Source organism: Carcharodon carcharias, chromosome 14 (genome assembly GCF_017639515.1).
Source record: "Carcharodon carcharias isolate sCarCar2 chromosome 14, sCarCar2.pri, whole genome shotgun sequence".
NCBI classification, from domain to species: Eukaryota; Metazoa; Chordata; class Chondrichthyes; order Lamniformes; family Lamnidae; genus Carcharodon; species Carcharodon carcharias.
Window position 1 is genome coordinate 147712439 of NC_054480.1, and position 15138 is coordinate 147727576.

At 41.1% G+C, this 15138-nt stretch overlaps 1 protein-coding gene across 1 annotated transcript in view; it reads right to left on the reverse strand.

The window, feature by feature from the left end:
* The window catches only part of LOC121287635 (protein unc-13 homolog A-like), a 298606-nt gene that overhangs the window by 186178 nt on the left and 97290 nt on the right, over positions 1-15138 (reverse strand). Inside the window, exon 11 of the mRNA XM_041205568.1 lies at positions 13584-13662. Coding sequence (XP_041061502.1) covers positions 13584-13662 — 79 coding nt within the window. The remainder of the gene's footprint in view (positions 1-13583; positions 13663-15138) is intronic.

Consider the following 15138-nt stretch of genomic DNA (forward strand, 5'->3'; position numbering starts at 1 on the left):
AATTTGGTCCAATGTATTCATTGTTCCCAATGTGGTCCCCTCTACATTGGAGAGACTAAACACAGACTAGGTGATCACTTTGCGGAACACCTTCGCTCAGTCTGCAAGCATGACCCAGACCTTCCTGTTCCTTGCCATTTCAGTTCATCATCCCTCATGACCACTTGTCCATCTTTGGCCTGCTGCAATGTTCCAGTGAAGCCCAATGCAAACTGGAGGAACAGCACCTCATCTTCTGATTAGGCACTTTACAGCCTTCCGGGCTTAACATTAAGTTCAATAACTTCAGACCAAGAACTCTCTCCTCCATCTTTACCCCTTTTTTAATCCAATTGTTTTTTTTTTGGTTTTCTTAATTTTACTTCTTAATTTTAATTTTTTAAAATCCTTTTCCCCCCAACCTCACCCCACAAACCTCACCTTCCTCCATCCCACAGGGCCATCTGTCACTGGTTTCTATGCTTTCACAGAGCACTGAGTTTTGTTCTGCAATTAACCAATTCTGCTCTTACCTTTACACCAGTGTCAGCACCTTCTTAAGTCTTTACCACTCCCTTTGTCTTGTGTCCATGACGTCTTTGTCAATCTCTCCTCAGCTCCCATCTATCCCTGACCTTCTATCTTGCTCCAGCCCATCTTAACTAGTATAATATATATATTATATAATGGTATATGTTATATATCACAGTATAAATAGCTCTCTTTAGCTCTGAAGAGTCATACGGACTCAAAATGTTAATACGGTTTCTCTGTCCATAGATGCTGCCAGACCTCCTGAGTTTTCCAGCATTTTTGTTTTTATTTGGACAAAGCTAGTGACTAAGTACGTCAAGCTCCAAGCAAAACTCCAAAATGTAGAGAAAAGAGCACAAAAAGCCATATGAATGGGTGAGAAATCTAACTTGAACAGAAAGTTCACAGAACTAATTCTAACTCATCTGTTCATTTCCGCACAACATTATTTAAGTGTTCTGTTGGGTGTGATGTATAATATTAATGTAGAACAGAAGAGCTAATCTGATTACAATTTGCTATAAAGCTGCTTAAGCCACACTTTAAGCAGCAATTCGCATGCAGGGGTTATAAACAATGCACAGTGAGTATACAGAATTACAACACGAGCAAACTTTAAGTGCAATAGTTTGAACAAGTATAGGGAGACCAGGTCTATTGACAATTCCTCATTAATTATAATTGACCACTTGAAGAACAAAAAGAATTTTTTAAACAGATTTAAAGTACGTCCATCAAATAAGCAACAAATTCAACAGGCTTGTGAGAAAATCCCTGCCATGGTCATTGTAGTGTCTCATACAGGTCATGTTCGGAACCTTCCATTCCAGAGTTGATGTTCGTTGGTGGCGACAGAAGTGGGAGTGATTCCTGCTGTGGGGTGGGACAGCTGTCCACACATGATCTTACACTGTTCCTGGGGGTTGAACCGAGGGTACTGGGTAGAAGAGGGAACAGTCGCAGTGAGTGGGGGGAGGGGGATGTGCTAGGGTGGTAAGTCAAGGGTGGTAGCCTGGTAGCTGCAAGTTTCATTGGGGGGGAGGGGTCACAGAAGTGGGTTAAACAGGTGGCTTGGATAATGGGAGGGGTCAGGGTGGGCATGGTAACGGTTTAGGCTCAGGAGAGGGGAGGCGTGTGGAGGGTGATGGTTATAGGTGCAAGGGCAACAGTGGAGGTTCAAGAGTGATGGGATGGTTATATTGGGTGGATTGAGGGAGTTGGGGGGAGACTGGTGGGCGACAGGGAGGGTAGAAGGTGATGGAGCAGATCTCGAAGGTCATGCGCACCATTTTGGGATTCTCACCTATGCAACACTGTCACTCTGAAACTACAATCCCTTGAAGTGGGAAGAGGGTTTTCTTGGGTGGGTGGAGTCCAAGGTCAGCACAATTGGCCAACTAAAGAGCACTGACCTCACTCTCTAGGACCATTTCTCTCCCATCATCCCTACCTGGAAACCCCCTCCTCCATCCAACCACAGGACCCCCAGACCCAACAAGAAAGGCCTTTCGCTCCATTCCACGTCTCTGCACCCTTGCATTCCCTCACTGCTTCCTTCCCTGCCCTGGACAGTCTGTCTTTCTTCCCCAGACAACCTTCCTCCCTGCCCCGGACAGTTTGCCTTCCTTCCCTGGACAGCCTCCCTCTGTTCCATCCTTAACCTGTCTCCCGTGTCCGGCCTCTGCTCCATCTTTCCATCCTCAGTCTGCCTCGCATGACCAGCCTTCATGCAGTTTGGCTACTTGAACCCAATCTGAGTCAAGAGGCTGAGAATTGTAGGCAGCCCCCAAGAAAGCCAAAGCAATGTCTTCTCACCTCAAAGTCCAGGAAGAAGTCAAGCTCGCCTAGTGCACATCACTTATGTACAGTCATAAATGTGAATGTTCTCATTTTTGACTGGTGGGGAACTTAATTTGGAGGGAGATCTTAATTCCAGTGAGATGGCTTTTTAATGAACAAGCAGGACATGCTAGTCCATAGAAAAGAGCTTCCTGACATTGTTCATTGGGAAGCTCGACCCACCTTTAAATTCTCAAGAAATTAATTCCTAAAGTTCTGATCTAAAATTCCATCATCGGGAAACTGTTTTTTAGTCTCTTGCCAAATTAAGCTACCCTTCCTGCCAAACTTCCCGCAGGCGGAGCTGGAAGATTCCGCCCCAGGGAAGGGAAGATACGAGGATGAATGTGTATGTGCGTCATGGACATAATTGCTTTATGGAGTAACATACAAGTATAAGGACATTCAACTTGCCTTGAAATATATGGGTGTCATTTATACTTATTTTACACATCTATAAATGCTTTGCATTCATGTTGATGACAATTCAGGAGGAGGATATCTCAGCCTTGGTTTGATGCCTACTTACCAAACAGTATTAGTTCTGAATACTGATGAGTAATAGTTCACTAAGGAGTGCAGCTGGAGCCAAGTCCATAGCACCACAGGTGGCTCTGCTGCACTGAGGGGCACAAAAAAATGGGAAGAGAAATAGTGATAGGTGGTTCTATAGTTATGGGAATAGACAGGTGTTTCTGCAGCCACATATGTGAGTCCAGGATGGTGTGTTGCCTCCCTGGTGCCAGGAATGGGGTGTGACTGAATGGCTGCAGAGCACCCGGAGGGGAAGGGTGAATAGCCAGCAGTCTTTGTCCACCTTAGCGCCAAAGACATAGGCAGAAAAAGGGAAGAGTATAAATAGTAAGTTGTTTGGTGGGTCAGAGTAAGAACGAAAGTAATAAGGTCTAAATCAATGCATCTATGTGAATGTATGGTAAATAAAATTGTCAAGTTACAGGTGCAGATTGCCAACTGGAAATGCGATATTGTGACGATAACAGAAACCTGGCTCAAAGAAGAGCAGGACTGGGTATTAAATATTCCTGGATACAAGCTGCTCAGAAAAAATTGAAAAGGTAGAAAAGGCGGAGGGGATGGCAGTATTAGTGCTGGATAGAGAGCATGTCCCAGAGGGGTCAAGGATAGAATCTATTTGTTTAGAGCTAAGGAATAAAAGAGGTGCGATTACATTCCTCGATGTAGTCTATAGTGTAGTCGTAACAATACCGAATGAGTGCGGAAATTGCAGAGGCACTGGCCATAATTTTTCTGTCTTCCTTAGATTCAGAGGTGGTGCCAGAGGACAGTCGAATTGCAAATGTTACACCCATGTTCAAAAAAGGTGTAAAGATAAGCCCAGCAACCACAGGCTAATCAGTTGAACTGTAGTGCATGGGAATGAGTGAAAGAGAGAGGGCGCAAGAGAATATGAATAGTCATTTGGGCAAATGTAGTTAATTAAGAAATGCCAGCATGGAAGGGAAACTAGTGTTTAACCAACTTCATGAAGTTTTTTGAAGAGGTAACATAGGGTTGATGAGGGTAATGCTGCTGATGTGGTGTTCATGGACTTCTCAAAGGCATATAATAAATTACTGCAGACTTGTGAGCAAAGTTATAGCTCATGGAATAAATGGGGCAGTAGCAACATGGATACACAATTGGCTGAGTGACAGGAAATAGTGTAGTGGTTAATGGATCTTTTTTGGACAGGAGGAACGTTTGTGGTGGAGTTCTCCAGAGCCAGTGTTGGGACCCTTGATCTTCCATATTTATATTAATGACCTAGACCTTGGTGCACAACTTCAAAACTTGCAGATGATACGAAACTTGGAAGCACAGTGAACTGCGTGGAGGATACTGTAAAATTTCAAAAGGACAAAGACAAATTGGTGAAACGGGGGGCAAATGGCAGGCAAAATTCAATGCAGAGAAGTGTGAATTGATTCACTTTGGTAGGAAAAACACGGAGATAATATAAAATAAAGTGTACAATTCTAAAGGGGTGTAGGAGCAGAGGTGTAAATGTGCATTAGTCATTCAAGGTGGCAGAACAGGCTGAGAGTGCAGTTAATAAAGGGTACAATATCCTAGGCTTTACTAATAGGGGCAGAGAGTAGAAGAGCAAGGAGGTTACCTTAAACTTATACAAGACAATGGTTCAGCTTCAACTGGAGTGTCACATTCTAGTTCTGGGTGCTACACTTTAGGAAAGATGAGAGGGCATTGGAGAGAGTGCAGAAAAGTCCTACAAGAATGGTTCCAGGGATGAGCAACTTCAGTTACGTAGATAGGTTGGAGAAGTTGGGGCTGTTCTCCTTAGAGAAGGGGGAGTTGAGAGGAGATTTAATAGAAGTATTCAAACTCATGAGGGTCAGGACAGAATAGATAGGGAAAAACTGTCTCCACTGGTGGAAGGATTGAGAATGAGAGGGCACAGATTTAAGGTAATTGGCAAAAGAAGCAATGGTGATACGTGAAGAAACTTTCTCACACAGCAAATTAAGATCTGGAATGTACGGCCTGACAGTGTGGTGGAGGGAGGTTTAATTGAGGCATTCAAGAGGAAATTGGATTATTATCTGAAAAGGGAGAATGTGCAGGGTTATGGGGAAAAGGCAGGGAATTGGAACCAGATGAATTGCAAATTCAAAGAGCCAGTGCAGACACGACAGGCTGAATGGCCTCCTTCTGTGCTGTCACAGTTCTGTGAACCTGACTTTATTCACTGATGTAATACAGGTGGTATAGGCATATGGCAGATTAAATTTAACGCAGGTAAATGCAAACTGATACATTTTGGTAGGAAGAACAAGGAAAGGCAATTTTAAAAAGGGTGCAAGAACACAAAGACCTGGAGGTATATGGACACAAATCATTGAAGGTGGCAGGTCAGATTGAGAAAGTGCTTAAAAAGGCATAGAGGATCCTGAACTTCGTAGAGACAGAGTATATAGGCAAGGAAGTTATGATGCACGTTTATAAATCACTCGTTTGGCCTCAACCACAGTATTGTGTCCAATTCTGAGTAACACACTTTAGGAGGGTTGTGAAGGCTTTAGAGAGGGTGCAGAAAAGATTAACTAGAATGGCCCCAAGGATAAGTTACTTCAGTTACATGAATAGATTGGAGAAGCTGCGGCTGCTCTCCTTAGAAAAGAGAATATTGAGAGGTGATTTGATAGAAGAGTGGATAGAGAGAAGCTGTTCCCATTGGCAGGAGGGTCAAGAACCATAGGGCACTGATTTAGTGATTGGCAAATAAGCCACAGGGGACATGAGGAAAACTAATTTTTTAATCCAGTGAGTTTGTATGATCTGGATTACATTGCCTGAAAGGGTGATGGAGGCTGATTCAATCATGGCTTCTGAAAAAGGAATTGGATAAGAACCCAAAGGGAAAAGAAGTACAGGGCAACAGGGGAGTGGGACTAGCAACATTGCTTTTGCAGAGAGCCACCATAGATTTGTCAGGCCAAATGCCTGCCTTCTGTACTGTAACCACTCTATGGAATCTTTTCTATTGTATAAGTGCAGCACACACACACACACAAACAAACACACACACACACAAACAAACACCCCCCCCCCCCTCCGAAGAAGCTAGCTGTGTGTGTTAGAAAGGCTACATGACTCATATTCATGTAGGCACTTCAGTTCAACAATGCGGCCGGTGACTAGTGGAGTTCCACAGGGGTCAGTGTTGGGACCACAACTTTTCACTTTATACATTAATGATCTAGATGAAGGAACTGAGGGCATCCTGGCTAAGTTTGCAGATGATACAAAGATAGGTGGAGGGACAGGTAGTATTGAGGAGGCGGGGAGGCTGCAGAAGGATTTGGACAGGTGAGGAGAATAGGCAAAGAAGTGGTAGATGGAATACAAGGTGGGGAAGTGTGAGGTCATGCACTTTGGTAGGAAGAATAGAAGCATAAACTATTTTCTAAATGGGGAGAGAATTCAGAAATCTGGAGTCCTAGTCCAGGATTCTCTTAAGATTAACTTGCAGGTTGAGTTGGTAGTTAGGAAGGCAAATGCAATGTTGGCATTTATTTCAAGAGGACTAGAATATAAAAGCAGGGATGTGCTGCTGAGGCTTTATAAGGCTCTGGTCAGACCACATTTAGAATATTGTCAGCAAATTTGGGCCCTGTATCTCAGGAAGGATGTGCTGGCCCTGGAGAGGGTCCAGAGGAGGTTCACAAGAATAATCCTAGGAATGAAAGGCTTAACATATGAGGAACGTTTGAGGATTCTGGATCTATACTCGATGGAGTTTAGAAGGATGAGGTGGGATCTGATTGAAACTTACAGAATACTGAAAAGCCTGGATAGAGTGGACGTGGGGAAGATGTTTCCATTAGTAGGAGAGACTAGGACCTGAGGGCACAGCCTCAGAGTAAAGGGAAGACCTTTTAGAACAGAGATGAGGAGAAACTTCTTTAGCCAGAGTGGTGAATCTATGGAATTCATTGCCACAGAAGGCTGTGGAGGCCAGGTCATTGAGTGTATTTAAGACTGAGATAGATAGGTTCTTGACTGGTAAGGGGATCAAAGGTTACGGGGAGAAGGCGGGAGAATGGGGTTGAGAAATGTATCAGCCATGATTGAATGGCGGAGCAGACTCGATGGGCTGAATGGCCTAATTTCTGCTCCGATGTCTTATGGTCTTATGGTGCTGCATTTTGCTCCTCTTAGAGATATCATTACATGCAATGCACTCTTCTCCTTTTTGCAGCCAAGACAGCATTCAGCAAGTGCACAACTAGAAACAGGCAGGTCTTGAAACATCAACACTCTTAATCAAAAACTATAAAGATGGCCATAATGTGTGCCACAGTTCCTGGCCCATGTGGTACAGAAGTTTATGCAGACTTAAACACTCAGGGCTCATGCTATGTTCACTGCACATATTCAATGTCTCACAGATGGTCAATGGAATCAATGTGTAGAAGACAGTACACAGGTGGTGAGAACTTTGTGCTGTTAATGCAGTTATTTTATTTAAATGGGCAATGACAATTTGAATCATGTTAAAAACAATGTTGCTTCCCTCATGCAAATATAGCATTTATGATTACTGCAACAATAAAAGCTTTGAAGTGCTTCTGTATTTACTTTCTTTTTCTCTTACAGAAAGGTAGGATGATCCACAAGATCAACCTTTCACACTAAAATGCAGCCCACTGTATCATCCAAGACACCAATCACACGGAACACCATTATAATGGCCAGGTGGAGAGTACACAGAGCAAGCCACGAATCATGGAAGGAGGGATAGAAGTGGTAAGTACCGAAGGGTTACCTCCTGATGTGCAGAGTATAAATATGGCCATATTTATAATCATTTTATATTGTATCATTTTACAATTCTAATGTTAAAGGGCACCCATAAAACATAAGCTATTACCTAAGCAACAGTAACTGAAAATGATAGTGAGATGGAATTCTAGTTTACCACTTCAAATATTGCCCATCTTTTGGTTTGCATTTAGCAACTTTCATCACCAATAGTTTCTCCAAGCCAAACATCAAGCATGCAAACGATGAACACGTTGGTAATATCTGAAGAAGAGTCATACGGACTCGGAATGTTAACTCTGATTCTCTCTCCACAGATGCTGCCAGAGCTGCTGAGATTTTACAGCATTTCCTGTTTTTATTTCAGATTTCCAGCATCGGCAGTATTTTGCTTTCATGACATTTGTAGTATCTCTCGGGAAGTGAAATCTCAGCTGGCAGTGACCCTCAGGATTTCTGTGGGATATTTCTGCTTCTCACCCCTTCCCATTGGCTTCATATCAACATTTTTTTAAAAAAAAGAGAAACTTACCTTTTGTTGACAGCTGCTGGTCAAGCAGCATCCATGCCAAGAAAACTTGAGTGGAACAGATTGGCTCCTGCTCTGTCTAGAAGGAGGTCCTAGAACAGGTGTTACTATATTTTAATATACGAGGGGCCCGATGCCTCTTAGATGTGGGCCACCAGGAAAGTTTCAAAAATCCCTGATCCAGTTGAGTCAGACTTATTTCAGGTGTCTTTGGGGAACAGGGTATAGCCTTTTTGCACCCCTTTTCCATTTGGAAAACTGATGCAGCTAAGTTGGGAACATAGAAATTGCTAGGTGAGGAAAAGACCACAATCCATCCAGTTCACAACCATCCCGATAGCCATATGGCAATGATAATGGAGTCAGTGATGGATCAAGGCCGCACATTTATTTATAAATTCAAACTTTCTGCGTCTTTGTTTGCACAAAAAAAAACTTTTAAAAAAAATGTTGAGATTGGGTTTGATTTGTGAAGCTTCACCTAATGCTGCATGTATGCTATTTCAATGATCCTCTGCAAGAAGGTCAATGTCATCACCAACCCCTAAGGGCTTTTTTTTATGGCTCCTGTTCACCTTTACCCAGTATGGAAATACCTCTTTGTGATACATGCAACACATGACAATGACTGAAACAATTTATTGTGACTCATGCTACAAGGCACCCACATTTGTTTAACGCTTCAAAAGGTACTCCATTAGAAAGTGCCTTATTATAATCTTTTGTGACAAGTATAGAGTGTAGTAAAAGTGTTGGCATAAGTGTTCAGCATGTGGTCTATATCTCCTGGAGCAATCTATGTTACATTTAGAATAGTTGTGGAATTTTTGATTCCATCAAGACATCAGCTTGCCCAAAGTGAGTAGTTACTTGCATAGTTTTATGCCTGTGATTGCATACCATCAGCATGCTACATGAGCAGTTACCTTATCAAATGCTAAAAGGGAAGGCGTTATGGTACACTGCAAAAAAGGCAATAGATGGTTCCCTGTACTCAAGGAATGCCAGACAAGAAAACAATTGCTTGGCCTATATAAGCTTACCTGCATGACACTGTCGAACCAAAAGATCCTAGCCGTGTTATAACCGCAGTAGTGAACTGAACTGTAAAACGGCTCTCATGCAATCGTAGGAGGTGTAACATCTGCCCCATTACCTCCTCCCTCCTCACTGTCCAAGGCCACAAACACTCCTTCCAGGTGAAGCAGCAATTTACTTGAACTTCTTTCAATAAAGTCTATTTTCACTGCTCACAATGCTGTCTCTTCTACACTGGGGAGACCAAACCCAGATTGGGTGACCGCTTTGTGGAATTTGCTCAGTTTGCAAGTATGATCCCGACCTTCCTGTTGCTTGCCATTTCGATGCACCTTCTTACTCTCACGCTCATATTTCTGTCCTCGGCCTCCTACAATGTTGCAGTGAAGCCCAACACCATATGAGAAATATACCATAAAGCGCAGGGGCAGAAGTAGGCCATTCAGCCCATCAAGTCTGCTCCGCCATTCAATGAGATTATGTCTGATCTAATAATCCTCACCTCCACTTTCCTGCCTTCTCCCCATAACCCTCGGTTTTGTAACTGACTATCTCAGCCTTATATATACTTAATGACCCAGCCTCCACAGCCCTCTGCAGTAAAGAATTCCACAGATTCACTACCCTTAGAAGAAATTCTTCCTCATTTCGGTCTTAAATGGCTGACCCTTACTCTGAGATTAGGCCGCCCGGTCCTAGGCTTTCCCACAAGGGGAAACAACCTCTCAGCATCTACACTGTCAAGCCCCCTAAGAATCTTATATGTTTCAATAAGGTCGCTTCTCATTCTTCTAAACTCCAATGAGTACAGGCCCAACCTACTCAACCTCTCATTATAACAAAATGCCTCCATACCTGGGATCAACCTAGTGAATTTTCTCTGGACTGCCTCCAATGCCAGTATATCTTTCCTTAGATAAGGGGAGCAAAACTGTTCACAGTATCCTAGGTATGGTCTAACTAGTGCCTTGTATAGTTTTAGCAAGACTTCCATATTTTTATACTCCGTTCCCTTTGAAATAAAGGCCAACATTCCATTTACTTTCCCCATTACCTGCCAAACTTGTATGCTAACTTTTTGTGATTCTTGCACAAGGACCCCCAAATCCTATCTATTTTTGTGTCATTCGCAAACTTGGCAATAGTACATTCACTTCCCTCATCCGAGTCATTAATATATATTGTAAATAATTGTGGCCCCAACACTGATCTCTGTGGCACTCCACTAGTTACAGGTTGCCATCCTGAAAATGCCCCCTTATCCCAACTTTGTCTTCTATTGGTGAGCCAATCCTCTATCCATGTTAATATACTACCCCCAACACCATGGGCTCTTGTCTTATTAAGTAGCCTTATGCGTAGTACCTAATCGAAGGCCTTTTGGAAATCCAAATATATTACATCTACTGATTCCCCATTAACTATCCTGCTTGTTACCTCCTCAAAGAATTCTAATAAATTTGTCAGGCATGATTTCCCCTTCATGAAGCCATGCTGACTCTGCTTGATTATATTATGCATTTCTAAATGCTCTGCTATTACACCCTTTATAATACTCTAACATTTTCCCAATGACGGATGTTAAGCTAGCTGGCCTATAATCACCTGTTTTTTGTCTCCCTCCCCTTTTGAATAAGGGTGTTACTTTGGCAGTTTTCCAATCCTCTGAGAACTTTCCAGAATCTAAGAATTCTTGGAAGATTACTACCAGTAAATCCACTATTTATGTAGCTACTTCCTTTAATATCCTAGGATGCAATCCATCAAGTCCAGGGGACTCATCAGCCTTTAGCCCCATTAGTTTCCCTATTACTTTTTCTCTAGTGAGTTATTGTATTTATTTCCTCCCCCACTTTTGCCCCTTGATTATTTAGTATTTTTGGAATGCTATTATGTCTTCTACTATGAAGACTGATGCAACATTTATTCAACTCCTCTGCCATTTCCTGGTTCCCCATTATTATTTCCCCAGCCTCATTCTCGAAGGGGCCTATGTTCACTTTGGCCTCTCTCTTCCTTTTTATGTAGTTCAAGAAGCTCTTACTGTCTGTTTTTATATTACTTGGTAGTTTACCCTCAAAGTTTATTTTCTCCCTCTTAATTATTGTTTGGTCATCTTTTGTTGGAGCTGAAGGAACACCTCTTCCAATTGTACACTTTACAGCTTTCTGGACTCAAACACTGTGTCCAACAACATCAGGTGATGAAGTCTGTCCTCCATTTTGAATTCCCCACACCCAGCCACAGGTGCCCGTCTGTATCATGTTCTCATCTTTTTGCTTTCAGACCCTTTTTCTGTTATTAACACCATCTGCTATTTTGCTTTCAGGCAGTGCTGACCTTTATTCTGCTATTAACATCTACTTTGGACTAAAACTTTAGTCTTTCATATTATCATTACCACTCCCTTTGTCTGGTGTTCCATGACATCTTTGTCGTTTAATCTCTGCTGCTTGCTAACCTATTCCTGACTTTCTATTTTGCTTCACTGCCCCTCCCCCTTTTTCAACAGCGTAAAACCCATCATATTTCCACTTCTCTCCAGTTCCAAAGAGGAGTCATATCGGACTCGAAACAGTGACTCTGTTTCTCACTGCCAGACCTGCTGAGTTTTTACAGCATTTTCTATTTTTATTATGTATAACAACTGATCATGGTAATATTTCCAGGTAGTGTTGGGAAAGGCCAAATTATTTAGGCCTCAATACAATATGCGCTTTAACTTGCATTGATAATACTATCTGGCTATTACTCCCTAGTTGTAGAACTCCCAAGCATGAGATGCTTCTTTGTTTAGGTATAGTCTTCCCAAACACACATTTTTAAATGTCTTGGGTACACAGTGCCCTGATGCTCCAACTCCTGTGCCATTGCACACGAGGTCTTCTACACATGTCGGCTCATCTGTCTCATGTTGAACAGACTTAATACTGCACCCATGCTATTTCACATTCTTGTTTCCAAATAACCACAATTCATGATCAGAAGCATTTCACTTGCTTCCATAAATCTTGATTGCATGCAGTTATCACAACTTAAAAATGGTAACTTAGAAATTTGCATGTTTTTGTGTAAGTACTGCTTAACAATCAAACCACTTTGATGCATGATCACTTACTCTCTCATCTCCAATTCCAGGCTACATCCAGGGTTTTTGGATTAATTCCAAGAGGTCAAACATTCTTTAAACATTGAATCAAAATTAAGCATTTTTCATCATATTACTTTATAAAGTTTCTTGGGATATTAAAACAGGCTTTCTAAATAATAATTTTTCATTTTATATCGGCAAGGTCTATCTTAACGCTTAGCAGATAAGTGAAATCAGTTAATGCTAATTTTTCAATGAATTTAACTATTTAATTTTTTTTTAACCAGCCACTATTGATGGATTCAGCTTAATGCCCTACAATAACTTCAGTTGGCAGAAGATGTAATACAGCATTCTTTAAAGTAAAAAATTTGATCAGGGTATGGAACTTTTCAAGCCTGCTGATGCAAGAATTTGAACTTGAATAAAACTTTTACACTAACGTCACACAGAGAAAGCGATTACGGGCTTCGGGGTCAGACTGCAGGACTGAATAAACAAATTAACAGGCAATAAAAAACTCTGATAGAGGCAGCACAAACAGAAAATGTGGCAAAATATCTTTGAAAAAAATATAACTAGAAAAACAATAGAAAGTGAAGCAATATTTAAGAACTTTGGTTTCTAATTTGCTGTTTATATTTTATGAACTTCTTAAACAAAATCTACATTGCATTCAACCGTTCTGAAAGTGAATTCAAGCAAATTCAGCTTCTTAGTAAATGCAAGAGAGAGCTCTGGGGAGAACTATTTTATACTTGGTTGTCTATGTTCAATGCATTTAGCTATGTTTTATCAGCTAGAATGGAGATTTTATGCACAGGACCAGATTAAGTGCTAGTGGAACAAAAATGTTATTCATTAATTAAAACTGTGCTAAAATATTAGAAACCAAAGTCTTTCAGTCTAGTGCTGAACCCAGAGGCCCGTATAATACTGAACAAAACTAGCTGCATGTTGATATTGTAATGCCCTCCCTTGAATATAGCAGTCAAGGAATTTCTCACCAGGTCGCTGACCAGTGGGAGGGATTTACGCCGAGGCTTAATGTCAGGCATGCTGTCAATGCTACGCAGAAATTTAACCGCTGCTCCCCTACAGTTACAAGTGAAACAGAAGACAAAAGAAAACAAAAACAAAAGTAAACATAGATAAAAAAAAAGGAACAGAGAGAATTACTAGCAAGCAAGGCAACAGGCACAATTCCATGACTATCAGATGCTTCAGAGCAGGGTGGCAGGTCACTGTGGGAGAAAAGAGATGTCTCACCAAATCACTAACAAGATTTTTGGGTTTTTTCTTTCGAAGATCTGGCATACTGTCAATACTGTAAAGCCCACCGCCAGGCCTAGAAAAGACAGCAATAGTAAAGTGAAATACGAGTACACAGTGAGAGAAAAGAACGCCTTGTGGCCTGACCAGTAATCCTATACAATACAGAAAAGAATGTAAACAATATTACCAATGGTGCATACTGCATATACTGAGGTAAAGAAATGAAAATACCAGTACTTCTTGAATCTATTTTATAGGTATTGAAGGGGCACATTGTCAATAATTGAGAGACCAGTTTTGAAACTCCTCCAATTTAAAATGACATTTACTAGTAAAGTTACATTTTTAATGATTGTTTTCCAGATTCACCATCTTTCCAAATTCATCTTTGAAGCTCACATAAAATAATATTAAACAAAAATACAATTAATAGAAACTAGTCAGTTTTGGTTTGAGCTCAAAATTGCCATCCAAGTTCTGGTACATAACCTCCTCAATTAATTTTCAACACATGACCAATTTGTAATTCTGTTAATGGCTGCTAAAGCTGCAGTGTATTAATAGCATACTTGCATACCAAACTCTATTTGTAGATAAATCAACTGGCTTTAAAATGACCAAATTTACCATTCCATTTTATCCTAATATTTCTATAATTGCTTCAGTATTTTTTTTAAGCTTCAAAACATGTTCCAGCGTTGGCCTTCCTGGACTGACAATGTTAATTTCCCATTCTAACTCCGCTCATCCAATGGTGGGTCATTAAAGTAATAGTGGGAATCAATGTACTCTATTATTTTTTGAGTTCATAGGCACTTTAAATGTTTTTGCATGGCCACACAGCAAAATATACCCTAAATATCAGCGACTACACCATCTGAAATAAAACGTCTGCTTTTGGCAGGTATTTGGGTGATCATCTTGCTGCCATTTTTCACCCTCACATACGTTTACCATCATTCATGGTTTTGATTTTCAAACTCATTGGTTATATGAAACTGTAGCTTAACATGAAGTATGAGATACTAATGTGGTTTCTTGTTGGGCAAACCTTCACATTCCACTTAGTAAGGCACAATCTTCTACTAAGGGCCAAATGCATGTGATGCTGGTTACATCAATCATCAATGCCTTCTTCTAGAACATTATGAACTGGAACTAAATCAGGCACTTGTACGCTTTGACAACGTAGGTCATGTAATGCAATCATTCATCAAGTCTCAGTTAAGCACTTGGCGTACATTCACTCAGAGTCTTTAACATGACTGCAGCTGCTCTATGAGCCATAAATGGGCATAATGCCCACATGAAGGGCATTTAAATTATGAAGATAAAATTTGTGAACTTCTTCAAACTTTCAAATGAGTGGGACATAAGTGTGCAAGTAGATGGTTCACATTCTAGATCCCTACAGGCTACAAATCATGCTCTCTTAGTTTAGGCACTACTGCTGTACCAAGCACTAATCCATGTTCAAAACTTATGTTGAGTAGTTCCTATATGCAATGTTTATTTAAGGTAGTAACTGTGTATGTAAGTTTTACCCCCA